Source organism: Patiria miniata, unplaced genomic scaffold (genome assembly GCF_015706575.1).
Source record: "Patiria miniata isolate m_02_andy unplaced genomic scaffold, ASM1570657v1 HiC_scaffold_21, whole genome shotgun sequence".
NCBI lineage: Eukaryota > Metazoa > Echinodermata > Asteroidea > Valvatida > Asterinidae > Patiria > Patiria miniata.
In genome coordinates this window covers 7,195,617-7,219,594 of record NW_024037060.1, presented here as the reverse complement: position 1 = coordinate 7,219,594, position 23,978 = coordinate 7,195,617, and the positions used below count along the sequence as shown (strand labels likewise).

The following is a 23,978-nucleotide window of genomic DNA, read 5'->3' as shown; positions in this document are numbered from 1 at the left end:
TTCATAAAACAATAGGGGTTACACACTATACAAGGACAACTACGAGTAATGCATTACAATAAGGATGTTTAATTGTGATACAGGAATGATAATTTAAAAAGTTCAAAAAGTAACATTGATAATTAAAGTGTGATAATTAACAAAAAAATGAGATGAATTGATATATAAGAACTGGTAATCTGAAAACGCTACAAGGTTTAAAAACAAATCATGCAACTAAAGGTATAGTTTTAAGGTTTATAAAATTTGAATATCTGTTTATTTTTTATAGAAATTAAAGTTTTATTTTTAAAGACCAAAATAATGTCACTGCAATGTAACAATTCATGTGACACAAAAATGAAGACTTGTTAGGATGTACATGTAATTACAATTTCTTTTTAGAGACTTATGCTCTCTATTGAACTATGGAATAGTTTAGAAAAAAATGTCTTCTATGACAGTTGCAAAGGTAAGGCAAGTTTCATGCAATTTCAGTATCATGACAATGATCACAAGCACAAAGTAGCTACATGTATTACTTTACATTATATAGTTCATGTCAGACATATAGTACTTCAAAAACAAATTTCTTTGAAAAAGGTAATTTAATTACCATTACGTACAACACTTGCTGCACCTAAAAAATAACCACTAAATATCACCCAATTAATAAAAGTGTTGCTAAACAAAATGTTCTCTGCGTTTATCATGATTCTGGTCTAACAGCGGGACCGTGAATTTGGGCCCCGACACAGCTTAAAATACTCAACTAATTTTTAAAAAAATTCTACACTTCGCTCCAGGGTTACATCTAAAACAGTTTGGAGACTTGGTATTGCCAATTAAATATTTTGAGCTGGATATACTTAATAATTGTTAGCAAGTACTTTTAATTATGTTAATATGAAGCACACAACAAAGCCATCACGCATGATGTACATATACAAACACATAACAATTTACAGATCTAGTCATACCGGTACTCTGCATTCATACAGACAATGGAATCAAAGGCAGACTGCCATAATTTTGTAAACTTGAACCATTTGATAATAAAAAAAGTTAAACAACAATTCAAATTAAAAAGTAGCTGTGCCGATTTCCGATATATTTGTCAGGAATGCCCATGCACTTTTGAAATCTCAGGTCACCTGACCTCAGTTTAGCCCCACTTGACTCCTTCAGTTTGGCCCCACTTGACTGACTCTTTTAGTTTGACCCCAGCTGACCCCTCACTTTGACCCTAAAAGACCCCTCACTTTGACCCCAGTAGACCCCTCACTTTGACCCCAGGTGATCCCTCACTTTGACCCCAGCTGACCCCTTACACTGACCCCAGCTGACCCCTCACTTTGACCCCAGCTGACCCCTCACTTTGACCCCAGCTGACCTGTCACATTGACCCCAGCTGATCCCTCACTTTGACCCTAAAAGACCCCTCACTTTGACCCCAGTAGACCCCTCACTTTGACCCCAGGTGATCCCTCACTTTGACCCCAGCTGACCCCTTACACTGACCCCAGCTGACTCCTAACTTTGACCCCCACTGACCCCTCATTGACCTTACAGGACAGTACACCCCCAGCAGCACTGGTGGGGGTAGTCCGGGGCGTGGACCTCATGCTCAAAGCCATAGACCCAGAAACGAGTGTTGACGTTTTTCCATTCATAGTGGGCTTCGGTCACGGGTACGGAGCGAAGTGTCTGACGCTTTGTACAAAAAAACAAAAAAGGAAGGAATGTGCACAAAGTGAACATCTAGGACATTGGGATTTCAAATTTTGCTGTTAACCAAAGCTGCATTTAAGGTAGAGTACACAAAAACATGTAGATCATTTGCAGCTATCCACTAAGTAACTGACAAAATTTTTGTTGAAAAGCATAGTCTGTTTAAAGATACAATGGCACTAAACTCCCTGTGAAATTGTTATTTCTGGCATGCTGTCATTTTAAAGAAAACATTAAACAAGCGCGAGTGCACAATAAGCTCTGGCCCGGTTTTGGAATGTCTAACTTCATATGCAAAAATAGATGCACATGCGCATCAATCGAACCAAAGCCGATCTTCCGAAAAACTTTTGGCAAGAGTGCCTTTATACGACCACCGCATGGCATTTGGTCAATTTTTGGTCACATATTTTTGGTCAATTTTCAGTACAGACAGCCAGACAGACCGACGGACCACCAAGTGACCTGTAAAAGCTCCTGCCAGAGCTTTAAAAAGGCCATTTCCAAAGATGCGTTAAGTGACGCATTTTAAAGGGAATATACAACATTTGCAAACATTGAAAAATAAAACTACCAAGTTTTTACGGAATACCTTACTAGGATGTTGGTAAATGACAGTCTAAAGCATCCTGTAAAATTATGGCACCTGGTGTGAAGTCATTTTCAAGAAAAAGGTATTTTTGTATACATTTCCAGCGGTGGTCGGCCGACCACCATTGGAAAAACCTAACTATTTTGCAACTACTGCTCCAAATTTACCATTTTTTATTCAGTTCAAATTTTGTTTGCTATTGGTTACATATTCATGAATGGGTGTAGGCCAGCTAGACTTGTTCCCTTACCTTACAATTTTCCGGCATCTTGAAATTGATCCATTTTATCTTTGGTGGAGTCAGGGAACCAGACTACTTGAACATTTTTGTTTTTCTTGGTTTTTCAAGCATTTTCGAACAAAAATCTGCAAACATGTCAGTGTAACAAAATTTGATCTATTATATTAACCCACCCAAATAGTTTATTTCTGAAAATTACAGCAAAAGCCAATGGTGTACATTCCCTTAAAGAAAGTAAAGTGCCTAAAATGTTAAGTAAGATGTATTACACCTACATGTGTAACCTGTGCAACTTCAAGCTCAAGTTTCAACTTTAAATTTTCAGAAAACAGACCAAAAAAAGAACACTATGCAAACTTGTTTGGGTCTTGTGACTAGATTCCACTAGTAATACACATAAACAGAAGTGCCTTCTTTTAATGATTGTTTACTTCTGAATGATACCATTCCTATCTTCAATTTGAGCTAGGTTCCTTGTGAGGGATCTCTGCGGTAGATTTTTTTTTCAAAGAACAAGTCATCCCACAGTCTCAAGTTTAAGATGTTTTAATATCTTTGTCATAATTCCCTTACCTGTTGCAGAGTCATAGCATGTGGCCAGGCGGTGCGATGTTTTTCAACTATACGAATCGAGTTCTGGTTGACTTCTTGGACGGGGTATTGGGATATAGGCCACACCTGTCCGCAAACACAGTCAGTTTACAATACGTCATTTATAACAGACAATAATATGTCAAAAAAATATTCATCTAAGCATATTGACAAGGCTAGTTTATTTTTGAGGCTTTTCATTCACTCACAGAGATGAAACTGGCATATGGCAAAAAAAATTGGAAAAGACGTCGAACAAAAATACGTGTCTGAAATCTGGGCCGCGCTGCAGTTACATGCATGTACATGCATGTACAATACACTTCATACCCAATTTCCGGACACCAACTCCTGCTTAATTGTTTTCGATTCAAACAAAATTTTACGATGAAAAAAAAAATGGTCAGTGTTTTCATTGCATAAAACGCCTGAATTACGGTTAGAGTAATGGAGTCATCAACAAAGAAGTTCACTTCTTACTTAAGTCGAGGAAAAGGTCCGGAAGACAAGGGCACCGTTCATGGTGTTTCAATCATGTCCATGATTCAACCACACAACTCCACTACTCCACTTGCATTCGTACGTGGGAAAAAATCAGGCATTATCGTCTTTCTCTTCCAACAAATGCCAGTGAAATGTTTCGCTAATGCTCTCTTCGCTATCCTTGAGATAATCATCATGATTTTTAAAGCATTGCATTTTGTACAACTAAATCTGAAACCTTCAAAAATCGCTCAACATAATGATTTTATCCACTGGATCGTTCACGAGGCTACCCGTTCCCGACCGGCCATGTGCTATGTGCTAGCGGACGGTGCGGTACGTACGCTGGTACCATTGCATACATCTTTGTACATATGCACGCACAAGCGACACAGTGATTTTTCCATGTCACCTGTCAATGTTTAACCCTTTGTCCAGCCGGAAAAGGCTCCAATCAGTGTTATGGCCTGCGTTTCTACCGTTGAAATACTCCAATAACGACTGGTGAAAGAGGTTAAAACTACGTTCGCGATGATTTTAACGTGCCATTTCATCGGCTTTTCTTCAAAATTATGATTGAAATAAAATGACATTTTGTGAAAAAAATCATTACAAAATCAAATTTTGTGGGGCACATTGCAAGAAAATCAGAAATTCCGTTGGAAAATTGATAAAGTCGGATTTCCGATTAAAATCGGAAAAGTTTCATCTCCGTTCACTCAATGTCTTTAACACTTTTTTATGTACATGCCTGATTAGCTACCAGTAAATAATGTTATTTTTAAATTCCATGCTATTTTACAATTGCATTATTGCCCAGATGAAGTTATAGATGAAGATGAACAATTTTGTAGACAAGAGACTATTGAAGTTATCAGTTGGAATATCATCTCTGCCCTAGCATGCTTGCTCTGATGTAACTTTAGCCGCATCTGAATAACTTGGCTGCGGCTGCCAGTAATGCACAATTACACAAGTATCTGGGATATGTGGCTGCAGCTCCTTCCATAGACGCAAGTGTAATTGTAAGCCATAGCTGGACCGACAGCATCCGAGGAGAGAGAGAGAGATAGAGAGAGAAAGAGCTATAGCCAACTAATTCAGACAGAGCTCGACACTTACATGGGGCAACGTCTGCTGGAAGATGGTCTGCCCACTGACGCTCCTAATCAGCTCGTCGGGCATGTCCGAGCGTTCCAAGATGTAGTCCTCCAAATTGTTGGTGCTAAAACGAAGAAATAGAGCTATTTACATCATGTGTCTTTATTTTGTAAGAGATAATTCAAGACATCAAGTAACATTGCTTGATGGCGCTGCTAAGTACACCATTTTCAGTTAACAGAACCCTTGGTGTGTTTCAGTGTTGTAGTCGCGTCCATCACAAGTCCTTTCATAAGTCCAGTAACAAGTAGCAGAATGAACTAGGACTGCTTTGAGATTTGAAGGTTTGCATGGTGGAAAGATACTAAGACATGTAACAGTTCTATCGAATAGCTTGTGACTGACTTGAAACTGAAGGACTTGTGATGGACTTGTGACGGACTTGTGACGGACTTGTGACGGACTTGTGATGGACTTGTGATGGACTTGTGATGGACTTGTGATGGACTTGTGATGGACTTGTGATGGACTTGTGATGGACTTGTGATGGACTTGTGATGGACTTGTGATGGACTTGAGATGGACTTGAGATGGACTTGTGATGGACTTGTGGTGGACTTGTGATGGACTTGTAATGAACTTGTGATGGACTTGTGATGGACTTGTGATGGACTTGTGATGGACTTGTGATGGACTTGTGATGGACTTGTGATGGACTTGTGATGGACTTGTGATGGACTCGTGATGGACTCGTGATGGACTCGTGATGGACTTGTGATGGACTTGGAATGGACTTGTGATGGACTTGTGATGGACTTGTGATGGACTTGTAATGGACTTGTGATGGACTTGTGATGGACTTGTGATGGACTTGTGATGGACTTGTGATGGACTTGTGATGGACTTGTGATGGACTTGTGAAGGACTTGTGATGGACTTGTGATGGACTTGTGATGGACTTGCAGGGACTTGCCAGGACTTGTGATGGCCTTGACTACAACACTGGCGTATTTCACAGGGACCGTACGACAACACATCATCATCATCATATGAGAACGTCATACGATGCCATCTTGGGCAGTACAGCGTAAACAGCCAAGAATACGCTAAATGCAGACTTTGTGTCATGAGGCAACGCAATGACAGAAATAGTGTATTTCTACTGTTGCGTAAACTACGTTTTAAGCAAATTGTGTACCTAACGTAAACATGCTCTGCCTACATGGCCAGAGGCTCAGTCAGCAGACTTCATGTACTTAGCAGCACCATGGAATTCGGCTTGTTTCACTTTAACTTGCCAAATCTTGAGTTAGACTGATCCCTATTTCCCCAAAATACAAAAATAAATTTAAAAAAAATTGGAACTTACTAGGAGACAGTCAGCATAATGAAGTGACGAAGCTGTCTATAGCCGCTACAAGTCGGGCATACGACTCTACCGTCACCCCTACAACGGTTACATCTGGGGAAGAACACAGAAACAAAAACAAAACTGTGATATGTTTTACACGCCGAAAACAAATCTGGCACAGTAAGAAATCCCACTGTTACAATTTCCTACTCCCAAACACCCCCCCCCCAAAAAAAAAAGTACAGAAATATGATTTCTAGATTTCAAAATTGAATTGAATTTCTGCGATTCTGAGCTTGATAAATAATTATATAAAACAGAAAATTTCTTTTTTGGGGGGTTTTGTAGCATCACTTGTAAGTAGAATGTTAGTGTTTACCAAAATTGTAACTCTGTGACGCCCTGAGCTCGCCTCAAGCCAAACAATCTCGTGGGAGCAATGCACAAAGGGCACCACTAGAAGAGAAAGGGAACGTCACACCTACATCCACGTGCCACCGCAAGACACAGCACGACCACATGGAAGATCTTAGGACGGTCTTGCTAGACAGAAAGGAGTGGAGACATCGGATTTGGGGAGCCCGAGTTGGTATAGGCTGAGGCTGACATGCCAGTCCTTCTGATTTGAGGCGTGCGATCACACCCCCACACCATCGCACACCTAAAGGCTTCCCAAGAAGTGTGAATAATTGCACGCCTGAACTTCCCTGGACCACAGATCACACACCTAGAAAACCACACACCTAGAAAAAACACACACCTAGAAAAATCCAGGTGTGCCTTTTTCCACACGCCTGTGATTTTCAAATCAGAAGGACTGACACGCTCGCATCCTAACTGTAACAACAGCTGCCAACTTTGTGTTTTGGGGGCTCTGGGGTAATCGTTTGTTTGTTTGCTTAACCATTTTCTTACCTGCGTCGTCCCGAACCATGGCACCAGGTGCAACTAACATGATGGGAATGACCATCACGGTATTCAGTCCTATGGCCACTTCCACTACACGAACTGCAACGAACCTACACATAATTATGAGGAAGTAAGTTAGATTTTGATGGGATTTAATTTTTCAAGTGAACTTTTTTTATCCATCTTGCCTCTTCCTTCTCCGTCTTGCTTTGCAATGCCATCCAGGCATAAAAAACACCCAAAAGCCAAAAAACATCTAAAAAGCTAAAAATCAAGCACATTTTTCGTTAGGTCTTTTTTTCGTAAAACAAAATTCACAGCCTACAAGTTGGGCTATGGAGCAATATTAAAGGGAAGATACAACATTTGCAAACTTCAAAAAACGAAATGATCAAATTATCACGAAATATCTTACTGGTTTGTTGGGGAATGACAGTCTAAATCATCCTGTAAAGTTTGGGCTCCTGGTGTGCTGACATATTCAAGAAAAACTGCATTTTTCCAACACTGGTCGGCCGACCAGCATTGTAGAAAACTGGCTTTTTTCAAAAAGTGCTCCAAATTGTTCATATTTAGTTCGTCTGTAGTTTCTTTGCAATTGATTACACACCTGTGAAGACTACAAGCCTGCTAGACTGATTCTCAGACCTTACAAGTCCCCAAAGTCTATAAATTGCTCCGTTTCATCTTAAGTGGCGTCAGGGAACCAGACTACAAAAATATGATTGTTTTTTTTTGGTTTTTCCAGCTTCTACGTGAAACAAGTCAGTGTTACAATATTTGCTATAACATACTAATCATCCAAATCCATTTATTTCTGAAAATTGCAGCAAAAGCAAATGTTGTACATTCCCTTTAACTTTTAAGTGTGTAAAGTCTATTAGGCGTCCTGTACCCGTCTCGTTTCCCCAAACATATTTTTTGACTTTTTTCCTTACCCGTCCCCGTCCGTAACAGCGTCCGCACATCACAAAACCACATCCATGACACCGATGGCATTGCTGTCAAAATAAAAAAAAATTACAAGGTTTTCATCACAAGAGTGATCTTTGTTTACAAAGTAAAAACTACAAAGGTATGTTGCTGTGAACCTGAATTCTCAGAATAAAGTCAAGTAAAGTATTCTTAAATATCTTGTCTGGATAACTAGCAAGCAATGAATAAAAAAAATATGAAAACACTTTAAAATATTTTAAAAGGTAGTTAAAATATCAATACAAAAAATTATCTAGCCAATTTTAAGTTAAATCAGCACTGGAACAACAGATTTGATTGCACGAGGAAATGGAGGACGGATGTTGATTTAGCACCATTTTGCAAACTTACCTGGACAAACGAAGTGTGAGGGACTTCTAGATTCTTTATGTGAGTGACGAACGGTTGGTCCGGCTTGCACAATATCGACCACGCAGGCGGGGGCGCACCGTTCTGGGGCCCGTCTACGAACCCGCCAGCGTAAGGTGTGAAATTGCGACTTGTCGTCCTTGCTTCGTTGAAGGTTTCCAGCTGATACTAAAGAATGATACAGTAGGACGCCATTATTAATGAACGTGATGGGGGCCACAAACAAAGTTCATTAAATGGAAAATACAACATTTGCAAACATCGAAATATAAAACTACCAAAGTGTTACGAAATACCTTACTAGGATGTTGGTAAATGACAGTCTAAAGCATCCTGTAAAATTAGGGCACCTGATGTGAAATCATTTTCAAGAAAATGGTACTTTTGTATACATTTCCAACGGTGGTCGACCGACCACCGTTGGAAAAACCTAACTATTTTTCAACTACTGCTCCAAATTAACCATTTTTTTTCAGTCCAAATTTTGTTTGCTATTGGTTCCATGTTCATGAACGGTTGCAGGCCAGCTATAGACTGGTTCCCTTACTTTACAATTTTCGGGCATTTTGGATCCATTTCATCTATAGTGGAGTCAGGGAACAAGACTACTTGAACATTTTTGTTTTTCTTGGTTTTTCCAGCATTTTCGAACACAAAACTTTAAACATGTCAGTGTAACAATATTTGATCTATTATACTAACCCCCCAAATAGTTCATTTCTGAAAATTACAGCAAACGCCAATAATGTACATTCCCTTTAAAGCAGTCGTTCATTATAGTTTTATTATAGTACATTCATAAATACGTAAGACAGTTTACCCCTTCCTATTGGTCGAGAGCCCGTCACATGGCCGATTTTAAACGGTTGATAAAGACATGGCTGGCATTTAGATGAACAAATTACTGAAATTGTTCAATCCGTTCAAAGAATATCACCATTTAAACGCAATGACCCTAAAACCGGTTTCATCCAAAAAAAGCCATTTATTGTGTGTTCTGACTGTTTGGAACAACAAAGAAAATGACACAGAATACTTGTTTCAGCAACTGTCAACAAGTGTAGTGCACAATACCTTTATTAACAACCCTGGTAAGGCAAACAATATGATGTATTGGCCTTCAAAAGGACTTTGTTGAATATTTGTAACTTTTAAACTGAGGTTTTATCGCTGGTGATATTTGAAGACAATTGTGACGATCGATTCTTGAAATCACATTTTTGGGATGAAAGAGGCTTTAGGGTCATGGCCTTTAAATGGTGATATACTTTGAACGGATTGAGCAATTTCAGTAATTTTTCATCTAAAAGTAGTTTATGAATTTGGCTTTCCAGTCATTATTATTTTTGGCGCTACATATTTTTTAAAATATGAAATACATTTTTTTTTGGGGGGGGGGGTTGGATCTGCTTCTTTTTTTTTACTCACACTGTGCGAATGCTTGATGAAACCATTTTCTGAATCGTTCAGAATTCTTTTGGGGAAAAAATCATGGATGCTTTAAAAAATGCCACTGCTTACCTGAAAAACTGACAAATTTTGGGGATTTAAGCCAACGTACAGAAGAACACTGCTAAACCAAGCATTTAGCTGACATTAATATCCCTCAATATTTCCACAATCATATAAAACATATTCATAAATACCTCAGACAGTTTAGCTATTCCTATTGGTCGAGAGCCCGTCACGTGGCCGGTCTTAAACGGATGATAAAGACATGGCTAGCTGGTCTTAAAAAACTTTTCCAGTCTCACAATAAAATGTGGACTCCTAAAAATCCAGTGCCTCTTACCGTTTCATTGGTTGAACGTTCACAATCCTCCCGTAGGCATGCGCAACACTACCAGGGAGTCAGAATTTTATAGTTCTAAATTCAAAACGCAACGCCCCAGGTGTGTTCTGCGCGACATCGCGCAGAACATGCTACGCGCGCGTCAATCTCCATAAAAGGGTTGTTTACATCTTACTCGCCAGCTGAACACTCCATTATTTTGCTAGAGGGATGTTTTAAAAAGCATGAAGTGAACTTGTTGAACAAAATTATTTGAACGAATTATTTGATATTTTTTACCGAAAAGGAATGGGAATAAAAATGTGCTCGATCGGTATTTATCACTCTGTTTAAGACCGCTTAGAGTCTGGGTGCTGATAATTACCCTCGCCTCCGGCTCGGGTAATTATCAGCACCCAGACTCTAAGTGGTCTTAAACAGAGTGATAAAAACCTCTCGAGCACACATTTATTCCCTTAATAAATGCCCATTCCTGGCCCATTGTGTTCGCGGTAATGACATTTCTACCTTACTATAGTAAAAGATGCCCACTTACGTGGAGCGCTTGACTTGGAATGATCTCCCTTATGGTCATGTTCTTGGCTGGTCTGGAACCGTAGCAGCAGTGTTTGTCCACGTAAGCCAAAATGGCCGCCTTTACAGCCTCCTCTCCAATATCCTCTTTCCTGAAAGGCACAAAATGATTCAATAATCAATTACAGTAAAACAATTGTCATTCTCAAATGACAGACGCGAGACGTATCAAATAGTCATGTGATAAAAAAAAAATAAAAAAAATAAAAAAACCTCCTGATCCAACCTGAACATTGAGATCTAAAGGGATGCTAACCAACTGATCATTTTCATATGGCCTTATTAAAGCCCCTTGGTGGTTACTTACGAGTCAAAGACTTCTTGAGGGCGGTCACCTTCCGAAGGAGGTTCATAAGCAGGGGGAGGCACTGGAGGTCCTAGAGTAAGAACAAACACAAAATTATTCCAAAAAAGTGCAATTTTGAGATGCTTCAAAATTCTCAAGACATTTTGGAAAATTTTGGATTTATCCGCTCCGATCACAAGTACCCCTCACCTGCAAACATGGTACAGTTAGGGGTGACTGACCTACGCCATCTTGCCTGCGATTGCAATTTTGCCGCAACGCGCGGCCGTATCGTACCACTGCATGTACATAGTACAAATCCCCTGGCGTACGTGCGTCACACACAAGGAACAGTGCGCGTCAACCAGCTATAACATGTGTCGCCCATGGGACGTCGTTGCTAGGAAAAAGGGCGCCCTCTTTGGTTGGTGCACATAGCCCATAGTCCCTGCCTAATGTTGTGGATTTGCCTGGACTGTCACTCCAGGCTTTTTGTCCATTCCTTCATTATCTTCTCTCTTAAGATGTTTCTTTGGGTTTACAACTACAGCACACATCTCCTTATTAGGAACCCTCATTTTGGCCGGTACAGGACAAACTTTTGCCGACAAATATTTTCTACTCCTTAAGTTTCACACAAGATACGACCTTCATGACTAAACCTCTAGCTCCCCGGTTCTTCACGCTACTTTCAGAACCCGAAGTATTTTATTTGAAAAGGTCGACTAGGTGTTGTCGTCGTTTTTTATTCGAACTACCCACGTGTCAGAAATCTTTTCAAATCGGTTTCCACAGCAGTTTTATTCCTCGAACCTATGGCTTTAGGCCCACACTCGTCTTAAAGGGAATATACATCATTTGCTTTTGCTGTAATTTTCAGAAATGGATGGAATTGGGGGGTTGGAAATATATAGCAAATATAGTTACACTGACTTTTTTGAGGTTTTGGGTTCGAAAATGTTATAAAAACCAAGAAAAACGATCATTTTCCTGTAGTCTGGTTCCCTGACTCCATATAAGAAGAAACAGAGCAGTTTACATACATTTGGGAATTGTAAGGTCAGGGAACCAGTCTAGCTGTCTCGTACCCGTTCATAGGTTTGTAATCGATTGCAAACAAGTGCGATGGTCAACTGGGGCCAGTATTTGAAAAAAAGCCAGTTGTTTCCAACGCTGATCGGCCGATCAGCGTTGGAAATTGATACAAAAATACCACTTTTCTTGAAAATGACAGTATACCAGGTGCCATGATTTTACAGGATGCTTTACACTGTCATTCACTAACAGTCCAGCAAGGTATTTCAAAATGATTTGGTAGTTTTATTTTTTGATGTTTGCAAATGTTGTATTTTCCCTTTAAACGAGAACACATTGCTAAGGATGACCACATGATATACAAATTAAGACACTATTCATGAGATAAAATGAACCTAAGCTGCAGCATTGCTAAGGGAAGTAGAACGTGTTGAATGCGCTTTAAGTTGGGTAAAAATGATCCTAGGACGAGTCGCGAGTTAAAGCCAGAGTCCATCATTTGCAGCTATCCAAAAAGTAACTGGCGTAATTATTGTTGAAAAACATACTTGGTTGAAAGATAGTAAGGGGACTAAACTCCCTGTGAAATTATTCTTTCTGGCAAGCTGTCATTTTGAAGAAATCAACGAAAGAAGGCCTTTCCAACGGTGCGTCTTAAGAAGCACCGTTGGAAATTACCACTAGTGGTTTGGGTTTTTTTATTCGGCAAAGCGCGCGCAAGCGTTGGCACGAAGCACACGCACGCGTGGTTGCTATAATTTGTCGGATCAGTGCGCGACATCGCGTAGCTGCAGTCGGCTCTGTGAGAATGTGTCTCGGACGCTGAATTCAGGCCCAATTCAAAACATGATTCGGCAACTTTTGATTTGAAATCGAGTTCCTAGAATGTTATTTTTCTTGAAATATACAGCTGAAACTTCATCAGGTTAGTTGTGAACCCCCCTTTAGATTTTGAACAATTTTGTTGCTTCAAATGAACAAAATGCACAAATTACAAATGATGGACTATACCTTTAAGACGAGTTATCCTTACTGTTTCGTGAAATCGGCCCCTGTTTTTGCTAAGCATACATTTTCCATACTTAGACAATTTCTGTGCTTAAGTAGCAGCTCCATGTAATGTGCCCAAGGTCTTGAATCTTACCATCCCCGAAAGCCACAGTCTCATATCCCGGCACAGGTTGCAACGAGTTCACGTCGGGATTTACGTCACCGCCCTCGGTCGCGTTCTCGTTATCTTCTCGGTCGGCATCGGCAGCATTGGCAAACTGGTAAGGAGGGGCGCCCTCAGCAACAGCACCGGGAGTCCAGACTGTGAGAGAACATTGAAAATGAACCGAGCAAATAGGAAAAGTCCAACTGTCTGAGGATCTGAAGAAGTTCGCAGAATTTTTTTTTTTTTTTTTTCAAGTTGACCAGATTCTGATGCCCAAGAAAAGTGATTTACAACATAAAAATGGTGCATAAAAATGACAAAAAGTCAAAAATTGATTATTAAAATATGATTAATTTTGCATAAGGAAATAATATTGAAGTTTTCTTTGGGGCAGAACACGGTACTTGACAGCTCATTGTTATACGAATAATTCCTTTTTCCTATCTCTCAGAAATAAAAAAATTAAAAAATATACCTGCCGGCTGAGATCCTGGTTGTGGTGCAGGTGCCCTATAGCCTTGCTGTGGTGGAGGTGCACCTTGTGGTTGAGGTGCACCATAGCCTTGCTGCAGTGGAGGTGCACCTTGTGGTTGAGGTGCACCATAGCCTTGCTGCGGTGGAGGTGCACCTTGTGGTTGAGGTGCACCATAGCCTTGCTGTGGTGGAGGTGCACCTTGTGGCTGAGGTGCACCATAGCCTTGCTGCGGTGGAGGTGCACCTTGTGGTTGAGGTGCACCATAGCCCTGTTGAGGTGCACCGTAGCCCTGTTGAGGTGCACCGTAGCCCTGTTGAGGTGCACCGTAGCCCTGTTGAGGTGCCCCATAGCCCTGTGGAGGTGCCCCATAGCCCTGCTGAGGTGCCCCATAGCCCTGAGAAGTTGCACCATAACCTTGTTGTGGTGGGGCACCAGGAGCTGTCCCATACACAAAACACACAAAAACCCAAAACAAAGTTATCCAGAGAAAGAGGAAGGTACTTTTTTATGAATTTTCAAAATATCATAAAAGCTAATTGGGAAGAAAAACAGAAAGCACAAATTGTGGGTGAGCCCAACTGAAGTGGGGACATTCTAAAATTGAGCTTTTGAGTGTTCTGTACCTTCTTTCGGCGAGTGCTGAACATTGGCATAATGAGTGTATCTGAATATTTTTAAAGAAGGGCAGTAGCGTAAGCCCCACCCCCAAAAGAAACCTTGACCTTGCCGTTACTGGCACCTTGTAATGCCACAATTTTTCATTTTGTTACAAAACGTACATATCTAAATGGCATTACAGTTTGAATTTACTGCATTTTGTACATGTAACTGAGGCCTCGGCCATGTGGTGTGATGTACTCATAGTACCCTTGTATGCATGTGCACATGCATGTTGAGGGAACAAGGTTAGCATAAGTTAGCATGGGAGCCTGTGGCCCCTCATAATGGTTACGCCACTGAAAAATTGTAAGAATCATTTTAGGATTAATTACAATCACCTAATTTAATGGCCAAGCGTGTTGTGCCCTTGAGTAAGGCGCTTAACCTCAATTACGCTTTACCTCAGTCACTCTGTTCCTGTGAACACAGGTTCGTTCCCTTTACTTTACTTACTGTTTTTTCTTTTAATGGACATGTAAGGTTTAGGGCCTATCAAACAGAGTTGTAATGACTCGAGTCAATGACTCGACTCGAGTCCGACTCGAGTCACATTTTTTGGCGACTCGACTCGACTCGAGTCCCGACGGGTAAATGACTCGACTTGACTCGAGTCACTGCGAGCAAATGACTCGACTCGACTCGAGTCCCTCATCAGAATAACTCGACTCGACTCGAGGAAGGCTAATAAGACTCGAGTCCCAAAATAAAAGCAAAACTTACTTGCGAAAAATATTTGCAATGACTTACGCTGCGCCGTTCGCGTTGCCAGTTTTTGTTCACGTCACGTTAATGTTCGCGAATAATGTACGTTATATACAGCGGCAGTCTGTTTCCTTCCTCCATAATGAAACAACAAACATACACCGTGTCGCGGACTCCCACCTTGTGGTTCTATAGCATGTAATGCTAAACCCGGAACCAGACTTAAAACGCATTTCTCAATCCGTGGTTTCATTATTGGTTTCGGGCGATTTTGAAGTTCTTGGTGGAACGCTGGCTAAATTCATGTCCCGATTTCACACACAAAAATGGATACGGACGGGCCCACCTTTAAATAATCAGAAACAGTTTTGTATAATGCAATTAGGTTTTAACGTTGTCAGCGATCAGCGAACAACAAAATGTAGACCCGAAGCCAAACCAGTTATAAGACCGAAGTTTCACATCTTCTTATCTGTGACGTGAGCTAGCAATGGAAACTGTTGGTTGGGTACCATACAGCATACTTTATGTCTTTGGATTTCCGTAATAGACTGGTGCCTTGTATTCTTTCTCTCTTGTGTTTGTTGCTTTTTATTGTAATTAAGTGTTCAAATATTTGTGACTCGAATTGACTCGAGCTAAATACTTAACTCGACTCGACTCGACTCGACCACACTCTGTGACTCGACTCGACTCGACTCGACCTTGTTGACCTAATGACTCGACTCGACTCGAGTCACTTCTGTAAAATGACTCGACTCGACTCGAGTCACAAAAATCAGTGACTCGTTACAACTCTGCTATCAAATCATGGGAGTCAGATTGGCACAGTGGTAAACTATTCTCGCCTTCCTCCGCTATGGCCCGGGTTCAATTCTTTCCCAGACCACATGTGGATTGGGTTTTCAGTCCCTGCCTGGTTCCGTGGGTTTTCCTCAGAATAATCTTCTGGGGTTTTCCTCCCACCTCTAAAACTGTAATTTCTTCTCATTGCCTCCTCTCTACAGGTTTCTTCAGGCTTTCGAGTTATGTACGGTGCCTAGGGCACTTTTTAGGAATCCTTGGTTTTTTAGCAGAAAAAAATTAAATAACTAATTAAATAAAATAAATCACATGGCTTAGTTTGGGTTAAAATTTCTAATTAGCCCAAGAAAAAAAAAAAAAATCTTTCTCGTCCAGGCTTAAATAAAAAAGACAATCTATTGACACAATTGCTAAATATATTACAAATGTATGAATTAAAAAAAAGAAAAAAAAAGAGGTGGGCGGAAAAAAAACAAACAGGCGGGGATGAGAAAGTGCTTTTATTTTTGTTTACTTCGCCATAGCAAACTTGACACTTACGTGGGTAACCTTGTTGTGCCATTATTTTCTTTCCGTCTGAAAAAGGAAATCTGTGTGACTAGCTGCTTGTGGTGATCTGAATGCCAGAAAGAACAAAAAATAATGTTACAAAGTCAATCTATCTATCCCTTATTGTTAAAAGGCGGGGGGGGGGGGGGGGGAGGGGGAGGGTAAGGAGGTTTCTAACCTCCAATATTTTTTCACGAGTGCCCTTTATATTTTCAAAATGAGATATCGATCAAAAACTCAAACCCAAAAACTGAATCTAGGGAAACAAAAAGCAGTCCTTTGATTGTTGAATTGCTTATTGTTGAATTGCTTATGGGTTAATTGTTGAAGTAGTACAGTTCAATTATAAAACCCAGAAATGTTTCTTTTCTTGGCAATGACAGATCCAACACTCGCGTAAATTCACAGGAAGCCCAACAAGTAAGTGATTTACCTATGGGCAAAATTATACATGGTTATATGTAGCGGATCAAAAGATAAAATGCTTTCGCTTGTATTTACCCGAGGGAAGCGCGTGGCGTTGTATACAATGCCACGTTCACAGGTCTAGGGAAACCCCAGCGCAAAAAAGCTCATCAAATGTCGAATTCCGATGTGCCCTGGCACAAAATGCTCATCGGAATTCGACGATCTGTGATGAGGTTTTTGCGCGGGGGTTTCCCAAGCTTGTAACTTAATGTTACTGCATGGAGGAATTCTACTAGTCTGAACTAGGACTCTACGAATCGCCTTTTTTAATGCAACCCGACCATCTCCAAATGTTAAACTAGAACGGCGAAGCCGCCATGGCTCGCTGTCCAAGGCAGGAAGGGAGGCTTAAGGTAGGGTTCGGGATGGGCATGATGGAAGGGGATCAGGATTCTTGTTGATGTGCCTAGGTGTAGGGGTCAGTTATTAAATGTCAACATAAAAAGTTAACAGATTACCTAATAAATACATGTGTATATAAGTTAGCCGTCACTGTATTATGGGGGAGTTTTCCATTGTTAGGGTAATTAGGACCCAGTTGTGGATTTGTGCAGCCCCAACAGTGTCTTCTGCTCCCCATACTTGTATTACCATGGGAAAACTCTTGTGTAGTCGCCACAAATGCAGAACAAGAATGGGTATACATGTACATGTAGACACAGCACCATCACCACCTCCCCCAAACCTTACCCCATCCCCAACCCGCCCCCTCCCCCACCCAACCCCCTACCCACACCCATTCCATCCTCCCCTAACCATCCCCACCCTATCACCTACACATCCCAACCCCACCCAAACTCCAATCCCTATCTCCTTCCCCCTCCCCTGACCCGTACCCTCCCCTACCCCAACCCCCTACACCCACCTACCCTATCTTCCCATATCTATCTTCCCAGACGGACGGAAATTGATATTACGTACATTATAGGCTCGCATCTGCTTCGCAGCTCGCCAAAAAGGCGATTCGAAGAGTCCTAGTTACTAGGACTAGAGGAATTCTACCTCCATTACTGCACTGTACTTCTAGAATTAGAACTAGAAGGCTTGAAGTTCAAGCCCAGTTCTAATTCTAGTAGAACTAGAACCTGCACTGCAACCACCATGCTGCAAATGCAATGCTGCAACTAAACTATAAAAAAATTCTTTTATCGTAATCATGCAGAAATATATTCTGGATCATAACACACAAACACACCACTTTTGGGAGAACATGAAAACTGTCATTATGAATTATTCTGACGAGAAAACTCACTTTTTTTAAGCTATTAATTACTAGCCCTAGTCTATCAGTATCACTATGGCCTAGACCCCCGCATGACTAGACTGTACTGAAGCAGTAGACTTTGTGCTTTTGGGCGTTAAATTCATTCTCATGTTTAACATGTAGTTCGCACAAGGTATTTTTGGCATTTTTATGCAGTTAAGATTCGAACTCAACTACACGCAACATTACATGAGCAACCTGCTTGACAAAATGTACACAAACTGTGTTGTTTTTTCTGTTTGGATGTAGAGATACGCATTTATCATTTTTTTTATGGGTTTTTTTTGTACATGTACTTGAAAATGAAAGATTATATCCAAAGTCGAGTTGTAATCTTTTGTTGACACAAATCATGCGACTGCAATTAAAGGGAATGTACATCATTGGTTTTCGATGTAATTTTCAGAAATGAACTATTTGAGGGGTTAGTATATAGATCAAATATTGTTACACTGACATTTTTGAAGTTTTGTGTTCGAAAAGGTTGGAAAAACCAAGAAAAACACAAATGTTTAAGTAGTCTGGTTCCCTGACTCCACAAAAGATAAAATGGATCAATTTATAGATGATGGAAAATTGTAGGGCACGGGAACCAGTCTAGCTGGCCTGCACCCGTTCATGAAACATGTAACCAATAGCAAACAAAATTTGGACTGAAAAAATGGTTAATTTGGAGCAGTAGTTCAAGAATAGTTAGGTTTTTTCCAACGCTGGTCGGCCGACCACCGTTGGAAATGTATACAAAAATACCATTTTCTTGAAAAAGACTTCACACCAGGTGCCATAATTTTACAAAATGCTTGAGACTATCATTTACCAACATCCTAGTAAGGTATTTCGTAAAAACTTGGTAGTTTTATTTTTCGATGTTTGCAAATGTTGTATATTCCCTTTAACTACCAAGTGTTGACAATAAATACATTTCTCCAATTCTTTTGCATCAGGAATACTAGTCTTTTCCATTTCTGTCTGTAACCCAATGTTCACTTCCAAATAGCAGGAACCAATTCCATTAATTAACTCCTTTTAGGAAAACAAATTCAGTTTCAGCAATTCAAGATTAATATATGCACACACAACAACTCTGTTTTATTTCATAAAGTAAATTTCAAGAATGAGAAGCAATGCAATTTCCGTCAACACATGATCAGGATCCTGTAGACTTTATTTTTAGCGGAGGAAAATATTTTTGAGAACGAAGCATCCATATCCATGTTGGAAAATAACAAAGGCAGAGGCAACGTGAGTTGAATGGGGAGCAGGGGAAAAATGTCTAAGTCCGAAGTAGGTGCCGGGAAGTGGATACGCGGATTTTTTGCGCGGGGGTTTCCCAAGCTTGTAACTTAATGTTACTGCATGGAGGAGTTCTACTAGTCCGAACTTAGCCCCATAAATGTGGCCTATTTACTGGACTACCTCCGTAAACATAGGCCACACATCCACATGTACAAAAACGTGTTACACTTTGCCAAATTTTGATTTTCACATTTAGGCTTAGCTTGTAGGGGTTTTTTTTTGCTTTAGAAGCATACTCACCCTCTTTATAGGCTAATCAGAAAGTGCTGCCTTTTTCAGATGACTAATTTTTGTGAAATTTCATGTTGAAATTTTGATACGCAAACGTGTGCAAATGAATCTGGAAATTTCACGAAAAATAGACATCTGAAAAAGGCAGCACTTTCTGATTAGCTTAAAGAGGGCGAGTATGCTTCTAAAGCAAAAAAACCCTACAAACTAAGCCTAAATGTGAAAATCAAAATTTGACAAAGTGCGACACGTTTTTGTACATGTGGACGTGTGGCCTATGTTTACGGAGGTAGCCTAGCTAGTCCAGAAAATTGGCCACATTTATGGGGCTAGTAATTGTAGTAATACTAGTATAAAGGCTAAGCGCAAGTTTAAAAAAAAATTCTTTAATCGTACATGTAATCATGCAGAAATATATTCTGGATCATAACACACAAACACACTACTTTTGGGGAACATGAAAACTGTCATTATGAATTATTCTGACGAGAAGACTCACCTTTAGCAATTAATTACTAGCCCTAGTCTATCACTATGGCACGGCCCACCGCACTCGACTCACATGACTGAAGTATGAATGTAGACTTTGCAGCGCTTAATTTTGGGCGTTCAATTCATTCTCATGTTTAACATGTAGTTCGCACAAAGTATTCTTGAATTTTTTATGCAGTTAAGATTCGAACTCAACTACACGCAACGTTACATGAGCAACCTGTGTAAAGTGCTTGACAAAATGTACACAATAAACTGTGTTGTTTTTTCTGTTTGGATATAGAGATACGCATTTATCTTTTTTTTTCTATGGGTCTTTTATACTTGAAAATGAAAGATTATATCCAAAGTCGAGTTGTAATCTTTTGTTGACACAAATCATGCGACTGCAATTAACTACCAAGTGTTGACAATAAAGACATTTCTCCAACTTTCTTTTGCATCAGAAATACTAGTCTTTTCCATTTCTGTCCAACAATTATTTTCATAGATCCAAATTTACAAATTAATGACAAACAAAACAATGCATTTAAGCTCTTGTATTCACCTTTTTTGGCACTTAAACATTTCTATTAATATTGGAATGCGGCAAGTGATTTTTTTTCTTATTAAATGGGGAACTATTTTTCCTTTCTTTACTTTAGTGGATAGCAAAGCAATTATGCGGTAAAAACAAAAACCTAAAAAAAAGACAAAAACCACAAACAAAATGGATGCGAATGCCAACTATAGTATTTTAATGCTTTACAACTTTATCTCAGTAGGCCTAATGAAGCATTGCTTATAATTACACAGACAATTAGTTTTATTTTAACAATGCAAATAAAGGTGTAATATTAAAAGTTGAAAGACAAAAGGCTTTAAAAATAATACATTGATTTTTATAGAAATTTAGGTTTCACTATACTAGTTTTTTTTATGAGGTACAAACAAATGAACGACTTTTTCGGATAAAAGTAAATTTTCCTTCTTCAGGCTTATATTTCGGAATAAAGAAATATTTTTAAAGAATTTTTTTCTATTATTAGAGATCACTGGTAAAAGTTCCGCCAGACCCTCTCAAATCAAGGGCGAGTCCAATGCGGAAGAGCGAGTCAAGGCATGGTACAACCATTTCAAAAACCTTCTCAGGGCTGAACCAGTGGTGCTGGACGTACAGTCTGAAGTTGAGCGCGTTTTCGAAGACCTAGACATCGAGGATGGGCCATTCACAAGGGAAGAGTATGACAATGCAAAAAAGTCACTGAAGGGAGGAAAGAGCAGTGGTGTGGATGGAGTTGTCCCGGAAATACTTAAGTATGTCCCCATTGACGACATCGTGCTTGGCTTCATCAACAGTGCTTATGAGAATGGGGAACTTCCGGATCAATGGAGCACCCTCAACATCATCCCTGTTCCAAAATCCGGGGACCTTACATCCACCGACAACTTCCGGGGCATCAGCCTGAGGTCTGTCATGGCAAAAACATTTAACCGGATGGTTCTCAACCGTATCCACCCTGCTTTAGACCCTCTCCTAAGAACAGCTCAAAATGGTTTTCAACTGTGGGTCAAATCATTGCACTTCGTAGGATCATCGAGGGCGTCAAGAGCAAGAATCTTCCTGCTGTGATGACGTTCATAGACTTCAAAAAGGCTTTTGACTCAAGCCTGCCTTTATTGCGATGTCACATTAAAAAAAAAAAAATTGGTTTCGTTTTTTTTGGGGGGGGGGGCCATGCCCCCCCCCCCTGGATCCGCCCTTGAACAATGTAAGTGTGGGCAAATAATAAGCCAACCAAACTGAGGACAATAAAACTGAGGTCACAAAAAAATAGGTTAAACAAAATTAATATACGTTTACAGGAATTAAATATTCTAAAAGCCCAGATATGAGGGTAGATATGGTGAAAGACAACACAGTAATTTCCAACAGATTTTGTTGATCCGGATACTCCCTCAAGAATCCGCTGTGGAAATAGATGCCCCTCTTAACTCACACAAAAACACACCCTTGATTGCGCCGTTTTGGTCCAGCACACGTGAGCAACAACACGTGCACATCTCCAAATGCCCAGTGTGGCCAATCATCAAAATTTGAAAATCCTGAGATGACTGCAGAAAAATTACAAAGAGTTCCCAAGATATATCAGCATCATGTATCCAAAAAGCAGCACGGACCCTATTTTTCATTATGAATGGGGCGCACAGAGTGCTTCAATTAAAATTGTGCACATGCACAATCCATACTTTCGTGTGTTTGAATATGCAAACAAATCCCACAGCTCAGCGAAACGTTCCCAAGACCTGGCCAAAATTCCCCAAGATCTTGGGAACAATCCCAAGGAGTGTCCAAGCTGCTTACTGCATGTTCTGGACTTGTACGTCTTGTAAGAGTGCATGCATGTCAGACTTAAATCACGGTTGTGATTGGTTGAAACTTCATGGGGCGGAGCTAAGCATTAGAGACACACTCTCGGAAAAAATGGTTCGGATAACATTGTTAACTTATTTCTTATGATGGGACTGCGGTTTGGCCGAAGTCAATTGAGCGTGATCGGCTGACTGATAAGGTTTACGTACAAAACCCCAAGACAACGAGGTTTTTGTATAGAAAGCTGCTGGACCACATTTTGCGAGAGTGTGTCCGTAATGCTTGAAGCCTGCCGGTAATGCTGAGCCTGCATACTGCCAAAGTTACCAGTGGCATCCCTACATGATTTTCTCGTGCAAATAGGACCCATTTTGGACCCTAATTTTATCAAATCTGCTCTTAGATAATAGCCCAAAAGCTAGGGAGATGATCCTCGGCTATATTCGCACGATTCCACCCATTTTTAAACTAGACGGTCTCGTGTTTTGCAAAAAATTGTGGGGGCACTTTTTATGCAAATTAACGACGCGGACGCGTAGAAATTTTGAAACCCTAATCAAATTTATTGCGCCCGCTGTTGGTCTTATTGCGCCATTCTGATATATCTTCTGTTTAGCCCCCCCCCCCCCCCCCCCCACAGCCACCCCCCCCCCCCACCACCACACCGAAAAATAATGGTAATTAAATACTGTTAAAAATGTGCTCGTTTATTCAGAAATTCATGAAGCATATTCAAACTGATTGGATGTTTCCAAAGTGTCTTTCCCATTTGCAAAAGTTCTTTTTAAAAGCCCATCAAGTGAATCGATCTCTTGTGACGTTTTCTTTACCGGATGGTCTTGTCATATGAGTGTGCAGTCATCGCAGCAGTCAAAACAATAAATCCATTAAAATACCTTTAAATAAGGGAATAAATATGTACTTTAAAATAAATATGTTTAAAACCGGCTCGGGGCCTTATATGGAGATTGGCGTGTGTGAGACGCGTAATGCGCAACAGTGGCGCAGAACGCGGCAGTGCCAGAAAAAGTGTTTAAAATCAGTATAGGTGTTTTATCAATCGTTTCAAACCACCCACGTGACAGGCTCTCAACCAATATGAATGGGTAAACTGTCCTAGGTATTTATGAATATGTGATATTACTTAGTGACACAAAACAACAAATACTGAAATAGGCTATGGAAGTCTTGATGTGGTAATATGGCATATAGGTTTGGCAAGTAAGTGATTTCCAAGATGTTTAGTAATTTATGTGTGGATGTAGTCAGTAAACTAACTTTGTTCTGATAGTATTAATGAAAAAGCTACAATTGATATGAATTAATGTTCTCTCCGTCTCTAGCAGGCACTTTTTTTAGCAAAATAATTAGCTTCTGGCCTAAGTGTGGGCAAAGCCAAAGCGTAAATCCTAATTTGTGCAGTGAATTCTGATGTGACCCTAGACCCAGTAAGTGGGGCGCTAGAACTACTTTTTTCCTTCTTCGAATTTTGACTTTGGTCGGTCGCAGGTTCCACCGAC

At 40.2% G+C, this 23,978-nt stretch overlaps 1 protein-coding gene across 2 annotated transcripts; it reads right to left on the bottom strand.

The window, feature by feature from the left end:
* Positions 1–46: 46 nt before the first annotated feature.
* Positions 47–20,198, bottom strand: LOC119729673 (protein SSUH2 homolog). 2 transcript variants are annotated; one of them, XM_038202346.1, is made up of 14 exons: positions 20,113–20,198; positions 16,346–16,421; positions 13,811–14,077; positions 13,640–13,702; positions 13,153–13,320; positions 10,995–11,064; positions 10,650–10,779; positions 8,305–8,490; positions 7,917–7,979; positions 6,985–7,088; positions 6,088–6,180; positions 4,740–4,842; positions 3,117–3,221; positions 47–1,692 (listed from the first exon to the last, which is right to left on the bottom strand). In XM_038202346.1, exons 2-14 carry the CDS (start codon positions 16,365–16,367, stop codon positions 1,546–1,548), a joined length of 1,521 nt encoding a protein of 506 aa, XP_038058274.1. In that variant the 5' UTR covers positions 16,368–16,421; positions 20,113–20,198; the 3' UTR covers positions 47–1,545. The 2 variants fall into 2 exon arrangements, with proteins under 2 accessions (XP_038058274.1, XP_038058273.1); XM_038202345.1 differs by having other exon boundaries at positions 13,640–14,077.
* Between the last annotated feature and the right edge of the window lie 3,780 nt (positions 20,199–23,978).